Consider the following 26,990-nt stretch of genomic DNA (forward strand, 5'->3'; position numbering starts at 1 on the left):
TGGCAAGAGGAACATGAGAAACACAGAAAGCGAACAATCAGTATTTGCTGTGGCACGGAGAAGGTAGGATTTGATTCGCTCTGCTTTTTACTTCTTTTTTTAGTATTTTCTTTAACACTGTTAAGCATGTTGAAAATTAACTTAATCAAAACTAACTAAAGCTGTTCCTACTACTTTGCACTGCAAATCATTTGCCACTTGCCGAGATACGGAATTTAATTTCTCGAAATGTCTCTAGTTTTAAGTGTTATTTATTTTTAGTCATTAACTGTACATTATAATCTTAATTTTAGCATGATTAATTATATTTTGTCTATTTTAGTTAAAATCATTAATCCTTTTGTATGTGTTTTACACTTTTTTTTTTTTAAAACTGCCTAACCAGGGACAAAGTTTGCAAATCAGCCTGTGGCTAAAAGTCTTATGTACTTTGACATTGGTTACCTGTGAGTAGCAATGTTTAATTGTACTGTCCCTGTCATATCAATACATCAATAAAATAAAAATGTTAAAATTGAGAAAAAATCTACTCAAATAGGATAATTTGGTTCTCCACATAGAAAATCTTGTTTAAATATTCTTCAACATCCCACTGACGCTAATTGATATAAGAATTGCAAGTTGAATAATGCTTGTTTTAAGAAAAAAATACTTATTTCTGTCTTAAAAGTCTTGCTAATGTCTTGATATACAAATCTTAATGGGGCGGTATAGCTCCGTTGGTAGAGTGGCGGTGCCAGCAACTTGAGGCTTCCAGGTTCGATCCCCGCTTCCGCCATCCTAGTCACTGCCATTGTGTCCTTGGGCAAGACACTTTACCCACCTGCTCCCAGTGCCACCCACACTGCTTTAAATGTAACTTATTGTAAAGCGCTTTGAGTCACTAGAGAAAAGCACTATATACATATAATTCCCTTCAATTCACTTAATTTAGGATGTCTTATCAAGTAAAGTTAACTTGCTGCCTGGACAGATAATTTCACTACTTTTAGTTTTTATCTCCCCCACACACACACTGAAATATTGTATTTTTAACTTATATTTTGCCTTATTTAGCTGCAAATATTACACACATTATAACCACAATGTTAGATATTGTAAAACCGTGACATTAGAGTTATACATTTCTGTTAGTTGTATTAGATGCCATCAGGAGACCAGTGGTTCTCAAATGGGGGTTCGCGTACCTCTGGGGGTACTTGAAGGTATGCCAAGGGGTATGTGAGATTTTTTTTAAATATTCTATAAAAAGCAACAATACAAAATACCTTTAAAATATATTTATTGAATAATACTTAAACAAAATATGAATGTAAGTTCATAAACTGTGAAAAGAAATGCAACAATGCAATATTCAGTGTTGACAGCTAGATTTTTTGTGGACATGTTCCATTAATATTGATGTTAAAGATTTCTTTTTTTGTGAAGAAATGTTTAGAATTAAGTTCATGAATCTAGATGGATCTCTATTGCAATCCCCAAAGAGGTTGATGATTACTTCTATGTGTAGAAATCTTTATTTATAATTGCATCACTTGTTTATTTTTCAACAAGTTTTTAGGTATTTTTATATCTTTTTTCCAAATAGTTCAAGAAGACTACTACAAATGATCAATATTTTGAACTATTATACAATTTAATAAATCATAAACTGGTGACATAGTGCTGTATTTTACTTTTGTATCTCTTTTTTTCAACCAAAAATGGTTCGTTCTGATCAGGGGGTACTTGAATTAAAAAAATGTTCACAGGAGGTACTTTAACAAAAAAGGTTGAGAACCACAGCATTAGACAGTGCAGGCCTACCTAATGTTGAGTGTATGCATAAAAGGAGTGTTATATTGCTGTAGAAGCGGGCAGAGTGGTAAAAGTGTGCACATGGTGCAAACATGCACAGCGGCTCTCACCAGATGGAGTTCTTGATCCTGAGCTGGAGAGCCCCGGCCTCGGCTCCCTGCAGCCCGGCGATCAGCCCGGGCAAACTGCACGGCCCGCGCTCCGTGTGCACTTGCTGGGGGTCCTCCTCTGCCATCCCAGCCCAGCGCGTCCCGAGCCGAACCGGACTTAAGCGGACGACGAGGCGGAGCCTGCTAGTTTGGAAGGAGGAGAGGTCGCCGCGGTGCTAGGTGGACATCAGCGCGCCGTGTTGTTGTTGTCGTCGTCAGCCAGCCGACATCTCGTCCCTCCAGCTTGTTGCACTTTACAGTCTTCATGGGGCGGAAGCATCAGACCCGAGTGTGGCGGTGCATGAGGGAAATGAAGACGTGTGCGAGCAGGAAAACAAGAAGCTTGTTGCTCTGGTGCTCCCTCACCTTATGGGAGTTCTTTGCATGTGCGCCGTGTAGTAGCTGTCAGCCGTGCGCATGCGCAGTGGCGGCCGATGGCAATGAAAAACAACACGTAAGCTCAACCCCCGGGCCTCCATCCTTTATTTTACATTTTCTTTATTAATATTAGGGAAGTGGACATTAATGACGTGTAGCTATGATGTAGCCAGTAAATATAAAGGTGCCCTGAAGAAATGTCTGCCCTTGCCCGTCAACGTTACTGAGCAAATACTTTTAATTTAGGCACACATCTTTGGTGATTCACGAAAACGACGTTCCACGTGACGGCCCCATCTTTGTGCAGAAGGTAAGCAGAATGACGAGAAAAACGTCATTTTTATAACACCCCGTCTGAGCAAGCTAGTAAATGCGTGAACGCAAAACTATACACTTTTTATTTTTCTTACTCAAACGCTGCGAGGACGTTTTGTTCCCCTCAAACCGGTTTGGCGCCACAGCTTGTCTCATGTCGGCCACCGTAGTTATAGACTGTTGAAAAAAGTTGCTAGGCAACGAAAAGTCGCGCGGCAAGATTCCGTAAACATTCCAGTCCCGTCGTCACGCAGGTTAGATCGATACTTTTTATCGACATATTTATATCGATTACTTTGTTATGAACTGATGCTTATCTGCACTGTGCTAGCAGATGTCTGTATCAATGTAATCAATAAAAACAAGCAAACCTGAAAGGCTTAGCTTAGCCTCGTATAGCCAGGAAACAGTCAATCATATTTGTACACAATCGCCATGAAATGAATATAAAAGCACACAATGCATTTACAGACAAGTATTAAATCATATTGTGTTTTTGTACTCTCAGGTGAGGTTTGAAGGCCACATCAACGCCAAGATGCCTGCGAGCTACCTTCTGGCAAAGGAGGAGAAATACAGGTAAGAATAAAATGTTGGTTTATAGGAGGACATACCGTATTTCCTTGAATTGCCGAAGGGCATATAGTATGCGCCTGCCTTGAATTACTGCCGGGTCAAACTCGCTTCCCAAAATAATTAGCGCATGCTTAGTATTACCGCCTGGTCAGACTCGTGACGTCACGAGTGACACTTTCCCTGTCATCATTATCAAAATTGAGGAGGCTGATTTCAATACAGGTAATTTGAAATCGCATAAAGGGAAGAAGATTAAGAGCTATTCAGTAGGATTTAAGGTCCAAGCTTACATCACACTCAAATTTTTACTGCATGCTTTTGGTAAGTGCCGGAGTAAGAAGAGGTTTTAAAATAATTAGCGCATGCTTACTTTTACCGCATGCCTTTGGTAAGCGCAGAAGTGAGAGGAGTTTTTAAATCAATTAGCGCCCCAGCGGCAATTCAAGGAAATACAGTATTTGTGTTTTGTGAGCAATTCTTTAGAAAAGTGACATTTAATTAAGACAATATATGATAAGGACTAAGTAGGGTAGCCAAGAAGTACTAAGTACAGTTAATGTTTTGTTTGATCATTTCCTTAAGGCTGCTAAATGCAAAGCTGGAGGCTAAAACAGCAACTCTGGCAATGCGAGAAGATCAACTCAAGGTACCGATTTTAAGAAATGGTCCTGATTTTCTGTGAACCCAGAAAGTATTCATTCACAGCATTTCTCTTTTGTCACATTTTGTTAGCCCTTATTCCAAAATGGAAGAATTGAATTCTTGCCTTTAAAATTCTACACACGATACCCCATCACGACAATGTGAAAAGTATTTTTTCTAATTTTGCAGATTTACGAAAAAAAAAAAAAATCATATGCACATAAATAGGGCAGCACGGTGGCAGAGGCATTAGTGCATGTGCCTCACAATACGAAGGTCCTGAGTTGCCCTGGGTTCAACCTCGGGCTCAGGATCTTTCTGTGTGGAGTTTTCATGTTCTCCCTGTGACTGTGTAGGATCCCTCCGGGTACTCCGGCTTCCTCCCACCACAAAAGACATGCACTTAGGGATAAGTTGATTGGCAACACTAAAATTGGCCCTAGTGTGTGAATGTGAGTGTGAATGTTGTCTGTCTATCTGTGTTGGCCCTGTGATGAGGTGGCGACATGTCCAGGGTGTACCCCGCCTTCCACCCGAATGCAGCTGAGATAGGCTCCAGCAACCCCGAACGGGATAAGCGGTAGAAAATGGATGGATGGATTAATGTACATAGTTTTGCCCATTCCTATTTGCAGCACCTCTCAAGCTCCATCAGGTTGGATGGGAAGCGTTGGTTTTTGTGCAGGATGTCTCTGTATATTGCTGCATTCATCTTAGTCTTGTTAGAGAGGTGACCAAGAACTCGATGGTCACTCTGTCAGAACTACAACATTCTTCTGTGGAGGGAGGAGAACCTTCCAGAAGGACAACTAATTCTGCAGCAGTCCACCAATCAGGCATGTATGGTAGAGTGGCTGGACTGAAGCCATTTCTTAGTAAAAAAAAAAAATGCCAAAATGCACCAGAAAGACCCTCAGACCAAAAGAAACAACATTCTTTGGTCTGATGAAACGAATTTGAACTCTTTGGCGTGAATGTCAGGCATGATGTTTGGAGGAACCAGACACCGCTCACCACCAGACCAATATCATCCCTACAGTGAAGCATGGTGGTGGCAGCATCATGCTGTGGGGATGTTTTTCAGCAGCAGGAACTGGGAGACTATTCAGGATAGAGAGAAACATGAATGCAGCATTACACAGAGACATTCGGGATGACAACCAATGCTTCCCATCCAACCAGGTGATGCTTAAGAGGTGCTGCAAAGAGGAATGGGCAAAACTGCTTAATGATAGGTATGGCCAGGTTGTTGCATCGTATTCAAAAATATTTAAGGCTGTAATTGTTGCCAAAGGTGCATCAACTTAGTATTGAGCAAAGTAAATACGTATGTACATGTCATTTTTCATATTTTTATTTTTTATATGCAAATCATTTAAAAAATCAAAACGTTTAACATTGCCATAATGGTGTATTGTGTGTAGACTTTTGAGGACAAAAATTAATGTATTCCATTTTGGAAAAGGGCTGTAACATAACAAAATGTGGAAAAAGTGAAGCGCTTTGAATACGGTGAAAAGGATGCTGGTTATGTTGTATTGAAGCTTTTACCTTGTGTTTCCACCCCAGAAAGAACGTGAAGAATTTTTATCAAAAACCTCAGTCATGCCCCCACTTAAAGATTCAGAGGATGAACCAGCCGCGAGGTAATCATCTCAAATGATTGCTGATAAACACTTTCCTTGCATATTTATATCTTCCATTACATCCAGCAAAACCAAGGATCGACTGACACCTGTGCAGAGGCCTCGTGAGAAGGTACAACCACAAGAGAACATCATTTAGCTCTTTATTTTTGTTATTGGTGTAAATATGTTTGTTCTTAGGCGGAGGCCAAAAAAGGGGTGAGGCCAGCATCCCAAGGAAGAACAGGGTGAGTTGTTTAAGACTGACAACCTGTTGTCAGGCTTTCTCCGTGTCACATTTCCATATTGTTTTTCGCAGAGTTTTTGGAGACGGTTCAGGAGCCACAGCAGATCCTGTTGAGTCCTTCCTGGCAAAGACCATAAAGAACATGGAAGACAAGATGAATGGTGACAATGATGTGTTCAATGATGGCGACAACGAAGGCAAGGGTAAGTGGCGTCATTACATACATCTAATAAGTCTCCTTCATATTGTAGAAACTATTTTATTATATCTTCGCAAAACACAAAGCTGGAGTTGTGAAACCAAGTAGTTAGTGTACAATTCAGTCAATTCACTACTCACTGAGAAGAAGTCAACACAGCCATTATTGGGTCAATAGCTGATAACACAAGCGATTACTCATGACGGTGAACACGGCCAAATTATGTCCAATCGTGGTCCAGAGACCACAGACTTGGCCACTTCATTCATCATCCTCACCTTCAGCTTCCCCAGCAAGACACTTGGAGGCGTGCTTGGGCGAGGCTTTCTTTGACTCAGCATTTTCATAGTTGACTCTATGGCGTTTTATTTATTGGCGCGGTTGGGAGAGTGGCTGTGCCAGCAATCTGAGGGTTCCTGGTACGATCCTCAGCTTCTGCCAACTTAGTCACGTCCGTTGTGTCCTTGAGCAAGACACTTCACCCTTGTTCCTGATGGGTCCTGGTTAGGGCCTTGCATGGCAGCTCCCGCCATCAGTGTGTGAACCTGTGTGTGAATGGGTGAATGTGGAAATAGTGTTAAAGCGCTTTGTGTACCTTGAAGGTAGAAAAGTGCTATACAAGTATAACCTATTTACCATTTACATATATTTTCAAATGAAAGAAATGATCAAAAAGTGATGGTATAGTAGTACCTCAACTTGCAAGTTTAATTGGTTCTTGGGGTATAGTTGGGTCTTGGTCCCTACTAAATCATCACAATTTTAACATGTAACATGCCCTTGAAAAAATAAAAAGATTTTAGATAATAAATATTGTAAAAAAACTTTGCAATAGAATGTACTTCTAACAACTACAGTAGAATAGAATAGAAGAATAGAATAGAATAGACTTTATTGTCATTATATTTGCATATAACGAGATTAAAAACTCCAACTTAAGGTGCGGTTGTGGGAACAAATAATGGGTAAAATAAATAACACGAGAGGTAATAAAGGAAAAACTAACAAATGAAATAGACAGACTAATATCCAATAAAAATAACAAGCAATCCTATACAATATACAAAACACTATAGAAATACAAAATACTGTACAATATACAGAACAAGGAAAGAGTACCGAAGTAATAAATAACAATCAGTGTCGGACATATTGCACTCGAAGGGTAGTATTGCACATAGGGTATTAGGGCAGGATATTGTACAGGGGTGAATTATTATTATTTTAGGTTAGAGTTCAACATGGTGACAGCTCTGGGAAAAAAGCTGTCTCTGAGCCTGTTTGTTCTGGCTCTGATGCACATGTAGCGCCTGCCCGATGGTAGCAGGTGGAACAGATGGTAGCCAGGGTGTGTGCTGTCTTTGGTGATGGTTTTTACATAATTTTGGGAATTATGTAAATCCTTCAGGGAGGGGAGGGGGCAGCCGATTCATTTTTTGTGCGGACTTTATGACCCTCAGAATCGGCTGTTTGTCTGCTTCAGTGCAGCTGGCGTACCACACTGTTATGTAGTACGTCAGCAGGCTCTCGACAGCCAAGCGATAGAAGGTCACCATCAGCTGTTTCTCCAGTCTGTTCTTCCTCAGCACCCTCAGGAAGTGGAGTCTCTGCTGGGCCTTCCGGATGACCACAGTTGTATTTTGGGTCCAGGACAGGTTAGCAAATATGAGGGTGCCAAGGAACTTGAAGGAGCTGACTCTCTCCACCTCCTTGCCGCTGATGTAGAGGTGTGCGAGGTCTGCAGTGTTTTTCCTGAAGTCAAAGATGAGTTCCTTGGTTTTTGTGGTGTTCAGTGCCAGATTATTCACTGAACACCACGCTGCTAGTTTCAGGACATCATCTCTGTATGCAGACTCATCCCCCCCTGTAATGGGACCCACCACCGTTGTGTCATCGGCAAACTTGATTATGGTGGTCTCCGAGTGGGCTGGACTTCACTCATGGGTATAAAGGGAATACAGCAAAGGGCTCAGCACACAACCCTGTGGCGAGCCGATGCTGAGTGTGCGGGGGGAGGAGAGATGGGGGCCAAGTTTTACTGTCTGAGGTCGGTTGGTCAGGAAGTCCTTAATCCAAAAACAGGTGGGTGAGGAGAGGCCTAAGGCCTAAAGGCGGAGCTATAGTCAATGAAAAGCATCCTGACATAGCTCCCCTGGTGTTCCAGGTGGCTCAGTGTGGAGTGGAGAGCCACACTGAGTAGTTGTTTACAGTAACGTGATAATAATGTACAACATTCACCTTGGAGAATGGACTTTTACATATCTCCTTCCAGCTGCGTCTCAATTAAATACAAATAATAATTTATACATTTTCAAGGAGAGATGTCCCCCATTTACATATTATTTCAACATCCTTGGCTGTTGTTAGACTCCTTATGCTTCAGTATGGTGCAGACCAGCAGTTATACGCACAAAACGTTTTTGATGATTCCTTCTTTAATTCACTTCCTCTTCTCAGCACTTCACATTCACTTTCTTTCTTCCCAACTAAAGTTATGTTGACATTTAGCTGCAAGCTAATGCTAGCGAGTGAGACCGTTTTAATTGGAGCTTACACGGGTCACTGTGACATTTGCTACACCAACTAATTGTGGGGATGCCTGCAACTCAAATTTTTGTTTACAACATCAAAGCCTAACAATAAGCCGAGATACTTCTATGATCTAAAAAGACTCTTTAGGTGGGACACTCTTAAATTGAGGTACCACTCTACTGTATACTGACTGGTCACTAGGTGTCAGTAATGTCACACAGATGTAGATCTGAACCTATACAGTGCCAAAGGTAATAACATAGTTTTTAATCAAAGTGAACAAAACAGATCTCATTCATGACTTTTTTCACCTTAAAACATGCTAAAAGACTGATAAAAAATACACATGGTTGAGATTGGATAGTTTAGTGAGGTCCACAGCTCTGGCACAGCGCCCAGAAGACATTAAACTTGACTAAAGAGAGGAAGTAAAAGTCGTAACAAAGTTTATGAATGTGAAACTGTGGAAGGATCATTACCTTTGCCAGAAAGGAGCTACACCAAGGCAAGGTGGCGTGTGCATCCTTCATGTTGAAACAACCTCCCAGCATCCATCCATCCATTTTCTACCGCTTATTCCCTTTGGGGTTGCAGGGGGCGCTGGTGCCTATCTCAGCTACAATCAGGCTTTAGGCGGTGTGCACCCTGGACAAGTCGCCACCTCATCGCAGGGCCAACACAGATAGGCAGACAACATTCACACTCACATTGACACACTAGGGACCATTTAGTGTTGCCAATCAACCTATCCCCAGGTGCATGTCTTTGGAAGTGGGAGGAAGCCGTAGTACCCGGAGGGAACCCACGCAGTCACGGGGAGAACATGCAAACTCCACACAGAAAGATCCCGAGCCCGGGATTGAATCCTGACTACTCAGGACCTTCGTATTGTGAGGCAGACGCACTAACCCCTCTTCCACCGGGAAGCCCACCTTCCAGCATTGTTCATCAAATATTCTTGAGTGCAGCTGAACATTTTATAGAGTAAGAAATGTCAGAGGCCAAAATGCAGCTAGCATTTTTTAAACACATTATGCTAGGAGCCATCGACTGCTCCAAGGAAGGTTGAAGTGACAGCCTAAACTTTAAGCAGGTAAGAGTTCTCTTATTCTTGAAAAAAAATGTTGTCAGTAATCTTTTACTAATATTCTAAGAAGTTGCAATGAATGCAAACGATACATATTCCAAACACACGGGCTATACGCGGGGCATCAGAAGGTACTCAACCCTCACAGAGGAAACTGAGGAGTTCTATCTCTGACTATTCCACTGCGAGGTTGATAATCGAATTATGTTGGAAAGCTGTTTTCTAAAGCAGGCTATCATGCCCACGACTTCACACTTTCCCTCCATGAACCGCGGCTTCGCAGTGCCGGCAGCAGTCGTACAGGCAGAGACCCCGACATTACCACCATTATGCTTTACTTTAGGCAATGCACAATCTTCTTGATACCCACTGGTGTTGGCAGCTATACTTGGACAATAATGGCCGTGTTGACTCTTTACAAATTGTACGCTGACTTTATAACAATGCTCGCATGACATTTGACCCCAGTTAATAAATCATCTTAAATCCCGTGTAATATCAAACCACTCATTTAGGTTTGTAGATAAGGTGACAAGATGTGTTTCCTATCATCTATCACAGTGGTTCTCAAACTTTTTTCACCAAGTACCACCTCAGAAAACACTTGGCTCTCCAAGCACCACTTAAATGACCAACATTAAAATACAGTAGCATAGAAGGCCCAGGTATTCATTAAAATCAAGGTTTTATTTAACAAGTACTCATTAAAATCAAGGTTTTATTTAACAAGTACATTTAATATTTGGCCCCTGTAACATATTTTGAACAGTGTTTGAAAATAGGAAAATGAAACGCTATACTTTAAAAGCGATTCTTTGGCATACCACTAGATAGAGCCTGCATATCAGTACCAGTTTGAGAATCCTTGATATATCATTCAAAACTGGCATGATTGTTGGTTTAACATAGACCCAATGTGAAGAATAATTGGATGTTGCTGATAATACTGATGGCACGTTACCAATACTGGGTTTTATGACTGAGGTGTAACCCACAATTGAACTATAATCTCCAGAAGTCCCAACTGTAACAACTCTACCGTTCGTAGGTAGAGATACATACTGTATATCTTTTTCTACATAAAAAGGGCCTTTAAGTAGTTGGGCCAGAAAATGTTCCCATTTAAGAGGTAAAGTGAAGCTGTGTGAATAGATGCTTTTCCACTTTTATCAATGTTAGCTCTAAAGTGTATTTCTAATTGCCTTCATGGTTGTGTTTTGTTAAGGTGTTTCATCTGCACAAATACATGCTCTGATGGCCAACATAAAAATTATGCAAGGGGAAATGGATCAGCTTATGACTGAAAGACAAAATAAGGTGCAGAAAAACTACAGCTATATTTCACATAAAATACTATTGCAACTTTTCACCCCTGTAAGGAGATCGAGATCTTTATTGTTAATAAGGCTTCCTGCTGGTGTTTTTTTTTTAACTTCAGGAAGATGAAAATGTCAAGCTGAATACAAAAGTCAGGCAGCTGGAGGAGGATCGAGTCAAGCTGCAGAGGAGCGTCAACATCCAGCAGACAAAGATTGACAAGCTGAAAGCGTCAGAGAACGAGGCCGTCATCAAATGTGACAGCCTTCAGCTGCAAGTGTCTGCTTTGCAAAAGGTTTCTATCAATATCAATGAGCACAATGGTAGCCAAACATGAAATCGTAACCTGTTTGTCTGAAGGAAATTGAGAAGTTGAATAAATCCACCAAACAAGGGGCAACGGTCCACAACACTGTGGAGCTTCGTCTCAGCAGAGCACTAGAGGAGGTGGAGCGCTTAAAGGCAGAGCTCAACAAAACTAAACAGATGAACAAGGCAAGCAAGATATTCTCTTCAACACGTTTGATAAAGGACCAGCAAACCGATGCTTGTTGCGATGAAAAACAAACTGACATGTCTTACAACTTTTTATTTCTCATAAATCAAGGACAAGACAAACGAGGAGCATCAGAACCGTGAAAATCTACTAGCAGAAAACAAACTGCTAAAAAGGCAGAAAACAGAGCTCATCATCGGATTGAAGAAACAATTCAAGCTGATTGATGTTCTCAAAAGACAAAAGGTGAGTTTTTCTACTCTGGCAAAAAAAAAGCTTAAAAGTTGAGTATGGTATATTCGTGTGCAGATGCATTTGGAAGCTGCCAAGCTGCTGTCCTTCACAGAGGAGGAGTTCATGAAAGCCTTGGATTGGGGCAAGACCTAAATACTTGTGGACTGTTTCCATTTTGGTGTAATACGCTGGCCTCATAATAAAGGAGTGTGGGACACTGCAATAGTCTATGTTTTAGTGGGCAGTATCTCTTAAACCGCCACCTTCTTCAGCCTTCTAGACTGCCCAACACATTCTACATACATTACATTTAAGTCTTGGTACAGTGCAAATTATTTGCCACTTGCCAAGATTGTAAACTTTAGAGCTTATTTACTTATTTCTTTTGTCTATGTTAATAAAAACAGAATGAAAAAAAAATTATAATAACTATAATAATAACCATTGAAATAAGGTATTTTGGTCCCCCACATTGAAAATGTTTTAAAGATTCTGCAACACTTCGAGTATACTGGAATTAAGAGTTGCTAGTTGAATAATGCTTGAAAATTATTGCTAATTTCTATAAAATATTAATTAAGAATGTCTTATCAAGTAAAATTATCTGTCCATTCGACTAGTTAATTACACAAGGTTTTAGTATTTTTTTTCCTAAAATTTAGTCTTTTTAATCTTGTATTTTGACAGCTCTTTTTTGCAGTATGTCCTGATCAATAAATCTCATCATTAAAAAATGTTGTTTTGACTGGCACTAGATTATTTTTAACAATATTTTTATTGCTGTGGCTGTATAGATTGCAATTGCACGACAATTCTAGCTTTCCTGTAGGATGGCATCAGGTAATACATGTGTACCCTGAGTTGGTCATGAAAGGATTGCCATCATTCAGCCATAAAAAGTTTGTAACGTCTGAAACTTAAAATAAAAGCTTCAAAAATCAATCATTTTCTGAGTTATCGGCCTGACGTATCTTGAAGTTATTTCTGAATTCTTCATCGAAGTGCTGCAGGTCCTCTTCACGAAGCAAACCCTGGAAGTAGACACATTTAATGGTTGATATTTGTTTCTAATATCTGCCTTAAATAATACAGGTATTAGGGATATAACAATATCAACATCTCATGGTATGATATTATCAAAGTATTGATGCCACGGTACGATAAAGGAAGACAAATTGCAGGGAGAAAAGGGGGATTAGACAGAGACAACAAAAACAACCATAACAACAGAACAGCATCAACAAATATGATATATACAAATATGTTACGAAAGGTGATATAGTAAAGAAGCAGTGAGTGAATTAAATGTTAACACAGAAATTACTGTGAACACTATTGCACTACAAGTGGAGCAATACACATAACAATAGCACTATTGAAAATTAATAATAACAATAATTATCTCTAATGTCATCAATACAATTGTTTCAAATGCAACAATACATATATGTAATAATATCTTGAATTACAAAAGAAAGCAGATAAATGGGGGGGGGGGGGAGCAAACTGGAGGGGGAAAGCGAACTGTATTAACCTTGTAGATTGTTATAGTACAATTAGGTTAAGCTTTGCCAGTGTGCCGTGTTTAAGCCAGTTTCCCCTTGGGGAAAATTATTAATATATGTTTGATATAACGTGATTATATGCATGAGTGTTAGTATGCATATGTGCCTGTATATGTACAGTATGTGTATGTTTGTTTGCACAGTGATTGTGCATGTGAATGTATGTACTGTATTTGTATATGTGGGAGCGTAGGTACCTATGTATGTAGTGCACGTATGTATGAATGAATGTACATATGTATAATTGTGTGTATGTGAATATGTAAATATTATGTATATATATGTCTCCCGGTGTGCGTGGGATCTAAAGTACGGCCCTAGCCACCCAGAGAGCAAGGGATCACCAGCCCCACGCAGCCAGGCCCACCTGCGACAGGACCCCCAGAGTCGGGCTCAATGTGCCGCCTGGCAGGGCCAGCAGGAGGCCATAGACAGACGCGCCGAGCAGAGGACAAGGCACGGGACAAGCAGGGGACAGCCAGCCACCAAGTCAGCGAGAGACCACACCCTACGCGGGCAGAAAGACAGGACGCCTTGCCCCGAGGGGCCCAGAGACCCCCGCCCAAACAGAAACACGGCCCCCACGAGAACCCTCCCAGCGTAACAGCATTATTTTGAAGATGTTGAAACCATAAAACCGCGGTGTCCACAATAGCGTTACATGCCTAGTTGTAATACAAGACTCATACCTTCGGGAAATGTCCAAGAAGTTGTGTAGCGTGACGTTTGAGAAGTCGTTGCCTCTCATCTTCTATGACCTGTCTGCAGAACGCCTGCCTCTCCTCCTCCATCGCAGCTTCTTTGGCCTTCAGTTCCTTCAATTTACAGATAGACATTTTTGAAAATGTCACATATTTCCTTACAGTAGTTGGCAATGTTCTTTTGTGGGTTCTTCCGAGGATGTTGTAGTCGTAATGATTTGTGCAGTCCTTTGAGACATTTGTGATTTGGGGCTATATAAATAAACATTGAATGTTGTAGACGTGTGCTGCATCATGCTTAGAGCTTGAATATTTATCAACATTAGAAACAGCTCCCAGTTTAATGTATTGTAGTCACTACAACTACAATAATAAACATATTGGTAAGTGAACTAATTGTCAGACAATAAAACCTCATTTGCGACATCATGTGAAGACAAAAGACCCCTCCCACCTTGTCGGCCTCCAGCTGTTGCCGTCTGCTCTCTATCAGTTTCTCCACCTCACGCCTGTGCTCCAGTTGCCTCATGCGTCGTTTTTTGGCGTTCATCTGCTCTATGCGGTCGTCCTCCGCAAACTTATCCATCATCGTTTTGCGGAAAGCCTCTTCTTCCTCTTTTTCTGCCAGTCGACGCATCTCCTTCATAGCCAATTGTTCCTGGCAGGTCCTCTGCATCATCAACTTCTGCCTGATATTTTTCTCCATCTCTTCCTGTAATAGCAAAAAATATATTGTCAGGTCAAGCCATGGTGGCAGAGTATCATCATACACATGAATGCATTCCTTGAAAGGAGTGATGAGTTACACTTGCACTTTTTACAGGTGACAAGTGCAATCCACATCCAAATGACTTTGACAAGTAAAGTGTGACATGCATTTATTTGTTTGCTAACATGGTCTCAGGTGAATGAAGCCCAAAATATGACAGTTGGAGTTCTGTCTCCCTGTAATGTTTGTCTGATCTTGAATGGGATTGTGCTGAAAATTTTAATTTCCTCTAGGGGATTAATAAAGTACTGTATGTCTGATTCTGATTCTGATTCTGATTAATGTGCTGTTCCTCAGTGTTCGCAGTTAAGCATGTCCGAAATAAATAAACCATATCAAGTATTGGATTAAGCATCATGATTTAAATCCATTATTACTGTGTATAATCTGGTATACTAATCCATTTTCAATGTAGAATGTACCTGTCACAAATTGATATGACTACAGTAAATTAAAATTTTGTTAAACAGTTTTTAGATGCGTAAGTAATTAGACCGTAAAAGGTTGGATAAAGACACAGATTCATCACAGTGATTATTCTTACAATTTCTTGCCTCCTATACATCTCTTCTTGTTCTTCTAAACAAAGCTCCTCGCGGACCTTCTCCATCTCTTCTCGCTGTTGGTTCTCCTCTTTAATTTGCTCTGCAAGCTGGAGGAAAGTACACAGAAATTTGTTGAGTGAATTCCACAGCAGAGAGAGGGAGATGTGGACATGAATGCCAACCGTGTCTCTCAGATGTTGTAATGCTTCTTCCCGCTCTCTGATCTTGGCCATCCTGTCCTCTGCCGACTTCTGCTGATTACTGGCAAACTCCTTGATGCGTCTGTTCTCCTCCTCCATCCTTTCTTTCTCCAAGCGCCGCCACTCAGCCTGCTGCCTCTGGAACTCCTCGATGTGCTGCTGGGTGGCTCGCACCCTCTCCAGTTTCATCTGTTGCTGCCTGCAACAGATGACACATACTTTGCACACACTCCTGTTTTCATGTGTCTTATCTGTCTCCTGTTGGAACTACAATAGATTATTGAACGGTACGCGGTAGATAAAGAAAGTATTGTGATGTCTTTATATTAACCCATCTATCTAACCAAATATAGCCCCGGTACCCACATTTTTTAGCCTAAAGCTTGTTCTTTATTTTCCTCAGCGTACCGTGAAATCAAATTATATATTACACTATTTAGCTTTGTTTTATAAAACACAAAGCAAAGTCATTAATTTGTTGAGATTGTTTAGTATATATTGACCTACCGTGGATGGCTTTTAATATATTTAATAACGTACAAAATGTATAAAATTTGGCCTTGCAGCCTTCAAATTTCTTATAGTGTAATTGTATGATTGACTATTTCACTAAAATGTGATGGTTTTTGGGCTGCAAAGGTTTGCATATTGGCTCACATTTATGAATAACATTTCCACCCAGGAAAAATTTTAAAATGCATTATATGAAACACTTTTTTAAAAATGTATTTTAAATATGACTAGTTGTCGCTAGCAGTTTGTTCCAGAGTTACAGAGATAAAGAGTGAATCGTACAAAAACCAAAGCAATTTTTCCCATAAAAAATACAGTAATGCAAATCCAATTAATCCATTCCAAATAACCAAAAATATTGACACCAATTCATTTTATATGGAGTGCTTGAAACCTTTAGTATATCAATCAGTATGTTGAGTTAAATAATGGAAAAGTAGAATCCTTAAAATCATCTTAAACCTTCTTGAAAAATGAGATAGGATTTATCTCATTATGTAAATCATAACTTATTAAAAACAATTCGTGAGCTAACGCGGTCTTTCTTGAATTCAGTAACATTTTTTTACCTTTATTAAAGTGCTGACCTTGGCTAAATTATTCGACCCAGTGTTCAGTTATTTTGCAGCCATATAAAAAAAAAAGCCAGAGACTAAGTCACTAATATGTGGGATTCTTTCTTTGGGTACTCAATCCCATGCAATGATATGTGGGCAAACGGACTAGTTTGTTCAGCCAGTGTTTGGCTGTACGATAACGGTATACGAAAACTAGAGCAAACCTTGTTAAAAAATATTTATTGAAAAGTGTGAGGTGTACAAAAACCAAGATACAGCTTAGTTTCAGCATACATGCTGCTCCTTCTTATTAAACCTGCACAGGTTAGATTTTATTTAAAAAGGTTTTATATGTATCTATTTTACATATACATTATGATATATCATTGTATTGCAGTAAGGGATGTGCCGATCGATCAGTATCGGATGATTTTTTCGTAAAATGTATGTGATCGCCATTGACAATTCATGCCTTTTAATGTACAAACCCCGTTTCCATATGAGTTGGGAAATTGTGTTAAATGTAAATATAAACGGAATACAATGATTTGCAAATCATTTTCAACCCATATTCAGTTGAATATGCTACAAAGACAACATATTTGATGTTCAAACTGATAAACATTTTTTTTTGTGCAAATAATCATTAACTTTAGAATTTGATGCCAGCAACACGTGACAAAGAAGTTGGGAAAGGTGGCAATAAGAAATGATAAAGTTGAGGAATGCTCAACAAACACTTATTTGGAACATCCCACAAATGTGCAGGCTAATTGGGAACAGGTGGGTGCCATGATTGGGTATAAAAGGAGCTTCCATGAAATGCTAAGTAATTCACAAACAAAGATGGGGTGAGGGTCACCACTTTGTAAGCAAATTGTCGAACAGTTTTAGAACAACATTTCTCAACGAGCTATTGCAAGGTATTTAGGGATTTTACCATCTACAGTCTGTAAAATCATTAAAAAGTTCAGAGAATCTGGAGAAATCACTGCACGTAAGCGATGATATTACGAACTTTTGATCCCTCAGGTGGTACTGCATCAAAAACCGACATCAGTGTGTAAAGGATATCACCACATGGGCTCCGGAACACTTCATAAACCACTGTCAGTAACTACAGTTGGTCGCTACATCTGTAAGTACAAGTTAAAACTCTACTATGCAAAGCCAAACCGATTTATCAACAATATCCTGAAACACCGCCGGCTTTGCTGGGCCTGAGCTCATCTAAGATGGACTGATGCAAAGTGGAAAAGTGTTCTGTGGTCTGACGAGTCCACATTTCAAAATATATTTGGAAACAGAGGACGTGGGGTCCTCCAGAACAAAGAGGAAAATAACCATTCGGATTAATATAGGCGCAAACTTCAAAAGTCAGCATCTGAGATGGTATGGGGGTGTATTAGTGCCCAAGGCATGGGTAACTTACACATCTGTGAAGGCACCATTAATGCTGAAAGGTACATACAGCTTTTGGAGCAACATATGTTGTCATCCAAGCAACAATATAATGGACGCCACTGCTTATTTCAGCAAGACAAGTGTTACAACAGCGTGGCTTTGTAAAAAAAGAGTGCGCGTACTTTCCTGGCCATCCTGCAGTCCAGACCTGTCTACCATCGAAAATGTGTGGCGTATTGCAAAGCGTAAAATATGACAGCGGAGACCCCGGACTGTTGAACGACTGAAGCTCTACATAAAATAAGAATGGGAAAGAATTCCACTTTCAAAGCTTCAACAATTAGTTTCCTCAGTTCCCAAACGTTTATTGAGTGTTGTTAAAAGAAAATGTGATGTAACACAACAATTAGTTTCCTCAGTTCCCAAACGTTTATTGAGTGTCGTTAAAAGAAAATGTGATGTAACACAGCGGTGAACATGCCCTTTCCCAACTACTTTGGCACATGTTGCAGCCATGAAATTCTAAGTTAAAGGGGAACATTATCACCAAACCTATGTAAGCGTCAATATATACCTTGATGTTGCAGAAAAAAGACCATATATTTTTTTAACCGATTTCCGAACTCTAATTGGCTGAATTTTGGCGAATTAAACGCCTTTCTATTTATCGCTCTCGGAGCGATGACGTCAGAACGTGACGTCACCTAGGTAATAAAGCCGCCATTTTCTCAAACACATTAAAAACACCGGCTCTCAGGTCTGTTATTTTCCGTTTTTTTTTCTGGAACCTTGGAGACATCATGCCTCGTCGGTGTGTTGTCGGAGGGTGTAACAACACTAACAGGGAGGGATTCAAGTTGCATCACTGGCCAAAAGATGCGAAAGTGGCAAGAAATTGGACGAAATGTGTTCAAAATACGAGGGTGTGGGGAAAGCCAATGAAATGGTCAGTCGTTTGTTCCGCACATTTTACCGACGAAAGCAATGCTACTACAGAGATGGCAAGATTGTGTGGATATCCTGCGACACTCAAAGCAGATGCATTTCCAACGATAAAGTCAAAGAAATCTGCCGCCAGACCCCCATTGAATGTGCCGGAGTGTCTGCACATTTTACCGGCGATGCTAAGACAGACATGGCACAGAGATGTATGGATATCCTGCAGCTGCATTTCCAACGATAAAGTCAACGAAATCACAAAGGTGAGTTTTGTTGATGTTATTGACTTATGTGCTAATCAGACATATTTGGTTGCGGCATGACTGCCAGCTTATCGATGCTAACATGCTATTTGGGCCAGCTGTATGTACATTTGAAACTATATTTTCATCCAGTGTTTCCCTCCACCCACATTTAATGCCAAACAAACACTTACCAATCGACAGATTTAAGTTGGTCCAGTTTCACAAGATGCGAAACTTCCGATTGTTGGTCTGCACATTTTACCGGCAATGCTAAGGCAGACATGGCCGAATAGTGTCAATAGCTATTCGCTCAATAGCTTCAGTTTGTTCTTCAATTTCGTTTTCACTGTCTGCCTCCATACTCCAACCATCCGTTTCAGTACATGCGTAATCTGTTGAATCGCTTAAGCCGCTGAAATCCGAATCTGAATCCGAGCTAATGTCGCTATATCTTGCTGTGCTATCCGTATTGGCATCACTGGATGACGTCACAGGAAAATGGACGGTGGCTTCACAGATAGCAAAAATCAGGCACTTTAAAGCTTTTTTTAGGGATATTCCAGGATGGGTAAAATTTTGAAAAAAACTTTGAGAAATAAAATAAGCCACTGGGAACTGATTTTTATTGGTTTTAACCCTTCTGAAATTGTGATAATGTTCCCCTTTAATGATTATTTGCAAAAAAAAATTAAGTTTATGAGTTTGAACATCAAATATCTTGTCTTTGTAGTGCATTCAATTGAATATGGGTTGAAAATGATTTGCAAGTCATTGTATTCTGTTTGGCTTCACGGTGGCAGAGGGGTTAGTGCGTCTGCCTCACAATACGAAGTTCCTGCAGTCCTGGGTTCAAATCCAGGCTCGGGATCTTTCTGTGTGGAGTTTGCATGTTCTCCCCGTGAATGCGTGGGTTCCCTCCGGGTACTCCGGCTTCCTCCCACTTCCAAAGACATGCACCTGGGGATAGGTTGATTGGCAACACTAAATTGGCCCTAGTGTGTGAATGTGAGTGTGAATGTTGTCTGTCTATCTGTGTTGGCCCTGCGATGAGGTGGCGACTTGTCCAGGGTGTACCCTGCCTTCCGCCCGATTGTAGCTGAGATAGGCGCCAGCGCCCCCCGCGACCCCGAAAGGGAATAAGCGGTAGAAAATGGATGGATGGATGTATTCTGTTTATATTTACATCCAACACAATTTCCCAACTCATATGGAAATGGGGTTTGTAGATCACAAATGCTGATCCCCAATATTGTATGTATTTTTAGTCCCCTGGCTGACAAATATTAGTAATGTCTCTCCATACACAGTGGGGAAGGGCTTCCCCAGTGATAATAAACAATCACCTGCAATATGGAAAATAAATTGCTTTTCTTAAAATGGTATGTATCATTATCGCGTAACAGTATCACTGGAGGACGAGGCTAAACATGTTCCACACCAAGAGCAAGCCAGGAGCAGGAATTCTAGTAGCTGAGCTTGCTTGAAAAAAAAACACAAAAAAATAAGAGGTTGTTAAGATTAAGAAGTGTCGATGGAACTACGTTACAACCGGAAGTAAGCCAATATGAATAGGAAATTAACAATTACATGATAAAATTTAGAGAGAAGATAATATAACACCTCTTGATGTGTCAGCATTGTCACAGACAGTACACGACACGAAAGAGGATTAAATACATAAATTGGTGGTGTCAATACCAAAGGTATTATCAGTATATGATTAATAATAGTGATGAGATCAATGATTTTATTTTACCATAATATTTATTTTGTTAATGTTTGCAAATTCTGAGAATAAATCTCTGGACACAGGAGGGAATTTAGGCCAAAAGGTTTCTCAATGAGAATTAGATAGTAGTTTTTGATTTTGTTTTGTTATTGTGTTCTATTGACGTTGTTTTGATCAAGGAAATAGTTTCAATATAGTGCTGATATTGTTAAACTGCCAATAGCACTCACAATAAATAAATTGAAAGATTTAATACACGTCATCGGAATCGGACGATCTTACTCATGGATAATCGCAATCCTCAGCATTAATCCATTATTGGAACATCCCTAATTTCAGTATATTTTTATCCATGATTGATTGTTGGTACACCATCTTCACACCTATTTGTGAAATCAAGTATGGTTATCTGCCTGACAAAGTGGAATAATTAAGACTATCCTAATGAAAAGTATTTTGAGTGCAAAATAACTCACATTTGATCCTCTTGGTAAATCTTGCGGACTATCTCATCCACCATGAGCTTCTCCTTTAAGAAGTCCTCATACGCCACTTGTCTCTTACGCTCTCGCTCCACGAGCTGTAGGCTCAGCTCTCGCTGATATTCAAGCTGCTCCTCTAGTTTTTTTTGCTCCATAATCTGCACTTCAATGGCGGCCTGCTCACGGTCGCTCTGCATTTTACTGTCAAGTTCCGCATTTTGGCGCTGAAGTTGAAGGAGACGAAACATGAAGAAGTGACTAAATGCAATTCAAGAGGCAACGTGAGAAATGTAGGAGCAAGGAAAGTCACCATATTCTCAGTCTTTATAGCTTCCTGCTCTGCCATCTGAGCAGCTCGCTCCTTGTTCACGTAAGCCAGTTTCAACTTGGACTCTAATTCTCGTAGCTCAATGCTGAAAGTTGTTTGAAGAGATTATTTAAAAGTGTATAATGAAGATTGCAAATTGCATGAAGAGAGCAAACCTGTTCTCTCTAATGTACTGCCTCATTTTTTCTTCTCTTTGCCGTTCTTGGTTGATACGGGCCAGTTCTTTGGCGAGTCTTTCCTCTTGTTCAAGTTGCTTTGTTCTTAATATTCTCTCAGTATGGGCCTGCAACAAAGACAAACCCCAAGATGTTAGACTTTGATAAGACCTTCCCTGGAGTTCTTCCTTCTTCAGTTACAGATCTTGGTTGGTTTTCTAACAATGCATCGATAATTGCTTTATTGTGATACCATCAATGTTGTGGAAAATATCAAGACCAACACCAATGTCAGAGTTGAGTCTATTGAGTCCATTTAAGAGAATATAAAATATACTTTCTGTCAAAAAGTGATGACGTCATATAAATTTAATCCGAAAAAATAAAACAAAAAACCTAAAGTCCCGCCCAGCTGTTGACTGAGATAATGACAGGGTTTGTCGAACCTAGGGTGTGGAAAACTAGGAGCATATAAACATGTGTGCGTGTTTGTGGATTTTATCAACGGTGTCTGAGCATTCTAAGTGTGGCGGGACCAACCTTCAATCGTTGCTTCAGCACTGGTAAATTTAAGAGCTTTGTAAATTACACAATGTACATCCATCCATCCATTTTCTACCGCTTATTCCCTTTCGGGGTCGCGGGGGGCGCTGGCGCCTATCTCAGCTACAATCGGGCGGAAGGCGGGGTACACCCTGGACAAGTCGCCACCTCATCGCAGGGCCAACACAGATAGACAGACAACACTCACACTCACATTCACACACTAGGGCCAATTTAGTGTTGCCAATCAACCTATCCCCAGGTGCATGTCTTTGGAGGTGGGAGGAAGCCGGAGTACCCGGAGGGAACCCACGCATTCACGGGGAGAACATGCAAACTCCACACAGAAAGATCCCTAGCCTGGATTTGAACCCAGGACTGCAGGACCTTCGTATTGTGAGGCAGACGCACTAACCCCTCTGCCATTTATATTATATTTAATATATGTTTAATACCATCCATCCATCGATCTATCATCTTCCGCTTATCCGAGGTCGGGTCGCGGGGGCAGCCGCCTAAGCAGGGAAGCCCAAACTTCCCTATCTCCAGCCACTTCGTCTAGCTCTTCCCGGGGGATCCCGAGGCGTTCCCAGGCCAGCCGGGAGACATAGTCTTCCCAACGTGTCCTGGGTCTTCCCCGTGGCCTCCTACCAGCTGGACGTGCCCTAAACACATCCCTAGGGAGGCGTTCGGGTGGCATCCTGACCAGATGCCCGAACCACCTCATCCGGCTCCTCTCGATGTGGAGGAGCAGCGGCTTTACGTTGAGCTCCTCCCGGATGGCAGAGCTTCTCACCCTATCTCTAAGGGAGAGCCCCGCCACCCGGCGGAGGAAACTCATTTCGGCCGCTTGTACCCGTGATCTTATCCTTTCGGTCATGACCCAAAACTCATGACCATAGGTGAGGATGGGAACGTAGATCGACCGGTAAATTGAGAGCTTTGCCTTCCGGCTCAGCTACTTCTTCACCACAAAGGATCGGTACAACGTCTGCATTACTGAAGACGCCGCACCGATCCGCCTGTCGATCTCACGATCCACTCTTCCCTCACTCGTGAACAAGACTCCTAGGTACTTGAACTCCTCCACTTGGGGAAGGGTCTCCTCCCCAACCCGGAGATGGCACTCCACCCTTTTCCGGGCGAGAACCATGGACTCGGAGTTGGAGGTGCTGATTCTCATTCTGGTCGCTTCACACTCGGCTGCGAACCGATCCAGTGAGAGCTGAAGATCCCGGCCAGATGAAGCCATCAGGACTACATCATCTGCAAAAAGCAGAGACCTAATCCCGTGGCCACCAAACCGGATCCCCTCAACGCCTTGGCTGCGCCTAGAAATTCTGTCCATAAAAGTTATGAACAGAATCGGTGACAAAGGACAGCCTTGGCGGAGTCCAACCCTCACTGGAAACGTGTCCGACTTACTGCCAGCAATGCGGACCAAGCTCTGACACTGATCATACAGGGAGCGGACTGCCACAATAAGACAGTCCGGTACCCCATACTCTTTGAGCACTCCCCACAGGACTTCCCGAGGGACACGGTCGAATGCCTTCTCCAAGTCCACAAAGCACATGTAGGCTGGTTGGGCATACTCCCATGCACCCTCAAAAACCCTGCCGAGAGTATAGAGCTGGTCCACAGTTCCACGACCAGGACGAAAACCACACTGTTCCTCCTGAATCCGAGGTTCGACTATCCGGCGAAGCCTCCTCTCCAGTACACCTGAATAAACCTTACCGGGAAGGCTGAGGAGTGTGATCCCACGATAGTTGGAACACACCCTCCGGTCCCCCTTCTTAAAGAGAGGGACCACCACCCCGGTCTGCCAATCCAGAGGTACCGCCCCCGATGTCCACGCGATGCTGAAGAGTCTTGTCAACCAAGACAGCCCCACAGCATCCAGAGCCTTAAGGAACTCCGGGCGCATCTCATCCACCCCCGGGGCCTTGCCGTCGAGGAGCTTTTTAACTACCTCAGCGACCTCAGCCCCAGAAATAGGAGAGTCCACCACAGATTCCCCAGGCACCGCTTCCTCAAAGGAAGACGTGTTGGTGGGATTGAGGAGGTCTTCGAAGTATTCCCTCCACCGATCCACAACATCCGCAGTCGAAGTCAGCAGAACACCATCCGCACCATACACGGTGTTGATAGTGCACTGCTTCCCCTTCCTGAGGCGGCGTATGGTGGTCCAGAATCGCTTCGAAGCCGTCCGGAAGTCGTTTTCCATGGCTTCCCCGAACTCTTCCCATGTCCGAGTTTTTGCCTCCGCGACCGCTAAAGCTGCACACCGCTTGGCCCGTCGGTACCCGTCCACTGCCTCCGGAGTCCTATGAGCCAAAAGAACCCGATAGGACTCCTTCAGCTTGACGGCATCCCTCACTGCTGGTGTCCACCAACGGGTTCTGGGATTACCGCCACGACAGGCACCAACAACCTTGCGGCCACCGCTCCAATCAGCCGCCTCGACAATAGAGGTTCGGAACATGGTCCACTCGGACTCAATGTCCCGCACCTCCCTCGTGACATGTTCAAAGTTCTCCCGTAGGTGTGAATTGAAACTCTCTCTGACAGAAGACTCTGCCAGACGTTCCCAGCAGACCCTCACAATGCGTTTGGGCCTGCCAGGTCTGTCCGGCATCCTCCCCCACCATCGCAGCCAACTCACCACCAGGTGGTGATCGGTAGAAAGCTCCGCCCCTCTCTTCACCCGAGTGTCCAAAACATAAGGCCGCAAATCCGATGACACAACTACAAAGTCAATCATGGAACTGCGACCTAGGGTGTCCTGGTGCCAAGTGCACATATGGACACCCTTATGTTTGAACATGGTGTTTGTTATGGACAATCCGTGACAAGCACAAAGGTCCAATAACAAAACACCACTCGGGTTTAGATCCGGGCGACCATTCTTCCCAATCACGCCTCTCCAGGTTTCACTGTCGTTGCCAACATGAGCGTTGAAGTCCCCCAGTAGGACAAGGGAATCACCCGGGGGAGCACTTTCCAGTACACCCTCGAGTGTACCCAAAAAGGGTGGGTATTCTGAACTGCTGTTTGGTGCGTAAGCACAAACAACAGTCAGGACCCGTTCCCCCCACTCGAAGGCGAAGGGAAGCTACCCTCTCGTCCACTGGGTTGAACTCAAACGTGCAGGCTTTGAGCCGGGGGGCAACGAGAATTGCCACCCCAGCCCGTCGCCTCTCACTGCCGGCAACGCCAGAGTGGAAGAGGGTCCAGTCCCTCTCGAGAGAACTGGTTCCAGAGCCCTTGCTGTGCGTCGAGTTGAGTCCGACTATATCCAGCCGGAACTTCTCTACCTCGCGGACTAGCTCAGGCTCCTTTCCCCCCAGTGAGGTGACGTTCCGCGTCCCAAGAGCTAGCTTCTGTAGCCGAGGATCGGACCGCCAAGTGCCCTGCCTTCGGCTGCCGCCCAGCTCACAATGCACCCGACCTCTATGGCCCCTCCTATGAGTGGTGAGCCCATTGGAGGGATGACCCACGTTACCTCTTCGGGCTGTGCCCGGCCGGGCCCCATGGGGACAGGCCCGGCCACCAGGCGCTCGCCATCGTGCCCCAACTCCGGGCCTGGCTCCAGAGCGGGGCCCCGGTGACCCGCGTCCGGGCGAGGGAAATCTGAGTTCATTTTGTTGTAATTCCATAGAAGTCTTTGAGCTGCTCTTTGTCTGATCACTCACCTAGGACCTGTTTGTCTTGGGAGACCCTACTAAGGGGCATGAAAGCCCCCAGACAACATAGCTCCTAGGATCATTGGGACACGCAAACTCCTCTACCACGGTAAGGTAGCAGCTCAGAGAGGAGATGTTTAATACAGTTAATTACATAAATGTTTAATACAGTTAATTAAATAAAATGTTATTATTTCATAGAATCGACTATCAACAAATTGGATTAAATATTCTAACCATTCATTGGTAGACCAACCTTCAATCGTCGCTTCAACACCTGTAAGTTTGATAGCTCTGTAAATGAAACAATTTGTGTTTAATATTAATGATCGTTAGAAAAGCTACAATAAAAGTAATTCATAGTATCAATCACATGATTATCGTATTTTTATGCTCGGAAAAATATATGTGTACAGCTTTGAAGAAGAATATTTTTTTTGTTGTCCATCCATCCATTTCTACCGCTTGTCCCTTTTGGGACCTCGGAGGGTGCATCTCAGCTGCATTCGGGCGGAAAGTTGGGATACACCCTGGACAAGTCGCCACCTCAACGCAGGGCCAACACAAATAGACAGACAACATTCACACTCACATTGTTTAAAACTTCAAAGTGTAAAAAATAAAATATGGGATAAACCAATCATAAATCAATAATATATACATCATTGTATGGAGTGGTATTCAAAATAAAGTCTAATTGTTTAAATATAAGCCTTTCTAAGAAATGGAATTGGTTTATGTACAGACAACAATAGTTTGCGATATGAGGTTTTAGTTTTGTTGCGAATACACTATACATACAATAATTTAGCTTTAAATAAATTAGCTGAATTAAATAAGTACTACTCTAATAGCAGCTAGAAAAGCTATAATATAAGTAATTAATAATATCAATGACATGACTATCGTATTTTATGCTAGTAAAATTATGTGTATGCGTCTTTAAAGAACAACATTGGTTGTGTAGTTCTTTAAAACTTCAAAGTGTAAAAATTAAGATATGTCTAACTCATCAGTTATGCTTTTAAGGGA

General features: G+C 42.1%; 3 protein-coding genes across 5 annotated transcripts in view; 1 reads left to right on the plus strand and 2 right to left on the minus strand.

The window, feature by feature from the left end:
* LOC133539682 (DNA-binding protein RFX7-like) overlaps positions 1 to 2,367 on the minus strand; it is a 48,493-nt gene extending 46,126 nt beyond the window's left edge. The window contains exon 1 of the mRNA XM_061881775.1: positions 1,908 to 2,367. Coding sequence (XP_061737759.1) covers positions 1,908 to 2,032 — 125 coding nt within the window. The 5' untranslated portion in view covers positions 2,033 to 2,367. The remainder of the gene's footprint in view (positions 1 to 1,907) is intronic.
* On the plus strand, positions 1 to 12,536 carry tex9 (testis expressed 9). 3 transcript variants are annotated; one of them, XM_061881798.1, is made up of 13 exons: positions 1,924 to 2,400; positions 2,571 to 2,634; positions 3,148 to 3,218; positions 3,798 to 3,861; positions 5,427 to 5,503; positions 5,570 to 5,615; positions 5,684 to 5,730; positions 5,802 to 5,932; positions 10,773 to 10,864; positions 10,986 to 11,159; positions 11,225 to 11,359; positions 11,472 to 11,606; positions 11,670 to 12,536. In XM_061881798.1, the coding sequence occupies exons 1-13, from the start codon at positions 2,381 to 2,383 to the stop codon at positions 11,745 to 11,747; spliced, it is 1,134 nt and encodes a 377-aa protein (XP_061737782.1). In that variant the 5' UTR covers positions 1,924 to 2,380; the 3' UTR covers positions 11,748 to 12,536. The 3 variants fall into 3 exon arrangements, with proteins under 3 accessions (XP_061737799.1, XP_061737782.1, XP_061737792.1); XM_061881815.1 differs by lacking the exons at positions 1,924 to 2,400; positions 2,571 to 2,634 and adding an exon at positions 1 to 63; XM_061881808.1 differs by lacking the exons at positions 1,924 to 2,400; positions 2,571 to 2,634 and adding an exon at positions 2,751 to 2,893.
* Positions 11,452 to 26,990, minus strand: part of mns1 (meiosis-specific nuclear structural 1) — a 24,363-nt gene continuing 8,824 nt past the window's right edge. Inside the window, exons 3-10 of the mRNA XM_061881788.1 lie at positions 21,727 to 21,854; positions 21,554 to 21,656; positions 21,238 to 21,467; positions 15,357 to 15,573; positions 15,174 to 15,281; positions 14,315 to 14,572; positions 13,849 to 13,974; positions 11,452 to 12,625 (exon numbers count right to left, since the gene is read on the minus strand). Coding sequence (XP_061737772.1) covers positions 12,533 to 12,625; positions 13,849 to 13,974; positions 14,315 to 14,572; positions 15,174 to 15,281; positions 15,357 to 15,573; positions 21,238 to 21,467; positions 21,554 to 21,656; positions 21,727 to 21,854 — 1,263 coding nt within the window. The 3' untranslated portion in view covers positions 11,452 to 12,532. The remainder of the gene's footprint in view (positions 12,626 to 13,848; positions 13,975 to 14,314; positions 14,573 to 15,173; positions 15,282 to 15,356; positions 15,574 to 21,237; positions 21,468 to 21,553; positions 21,657 to 21,726; positions 21,855 to 26,990) is intronic.

This window comes from Nerophis ophidion, linkage group LG02 (genome assembly GCF_033978795.1).
Source record: "Nerophis ophidion isolate RoL-2023_Sa linkage group LG02, RoL_Noph_v1.0, whole genome shotgun sequence".
Lineage (NCBI taxonomy): Eukaryota > Metazoa > Chordata > Actinopteri > Syngnathiformes > Syngnathidae > Nerophis > Nerophis ophidion.

Coding starts and splice junctions, on each gene's coding strand:
- tex9 (XM_061881798.1), top strand. CDS start 2,381: ATGGCAATGAAAAACAACAC. Junction 3,219..3,797: donor GCAAAGGAGGAGAAATACAG/GTAAGAATAAAA, acceptor CATTTCCTTAAG/GCTGCTAAATGCAAAGCTGG. Junction 10,865..10,985: donor TGACTGAAAGACAAAATAAG/GTGCAGAAAAAC, acceptor TTTTAACTTCAG/GAAGATGAAAATGTCAAGCT.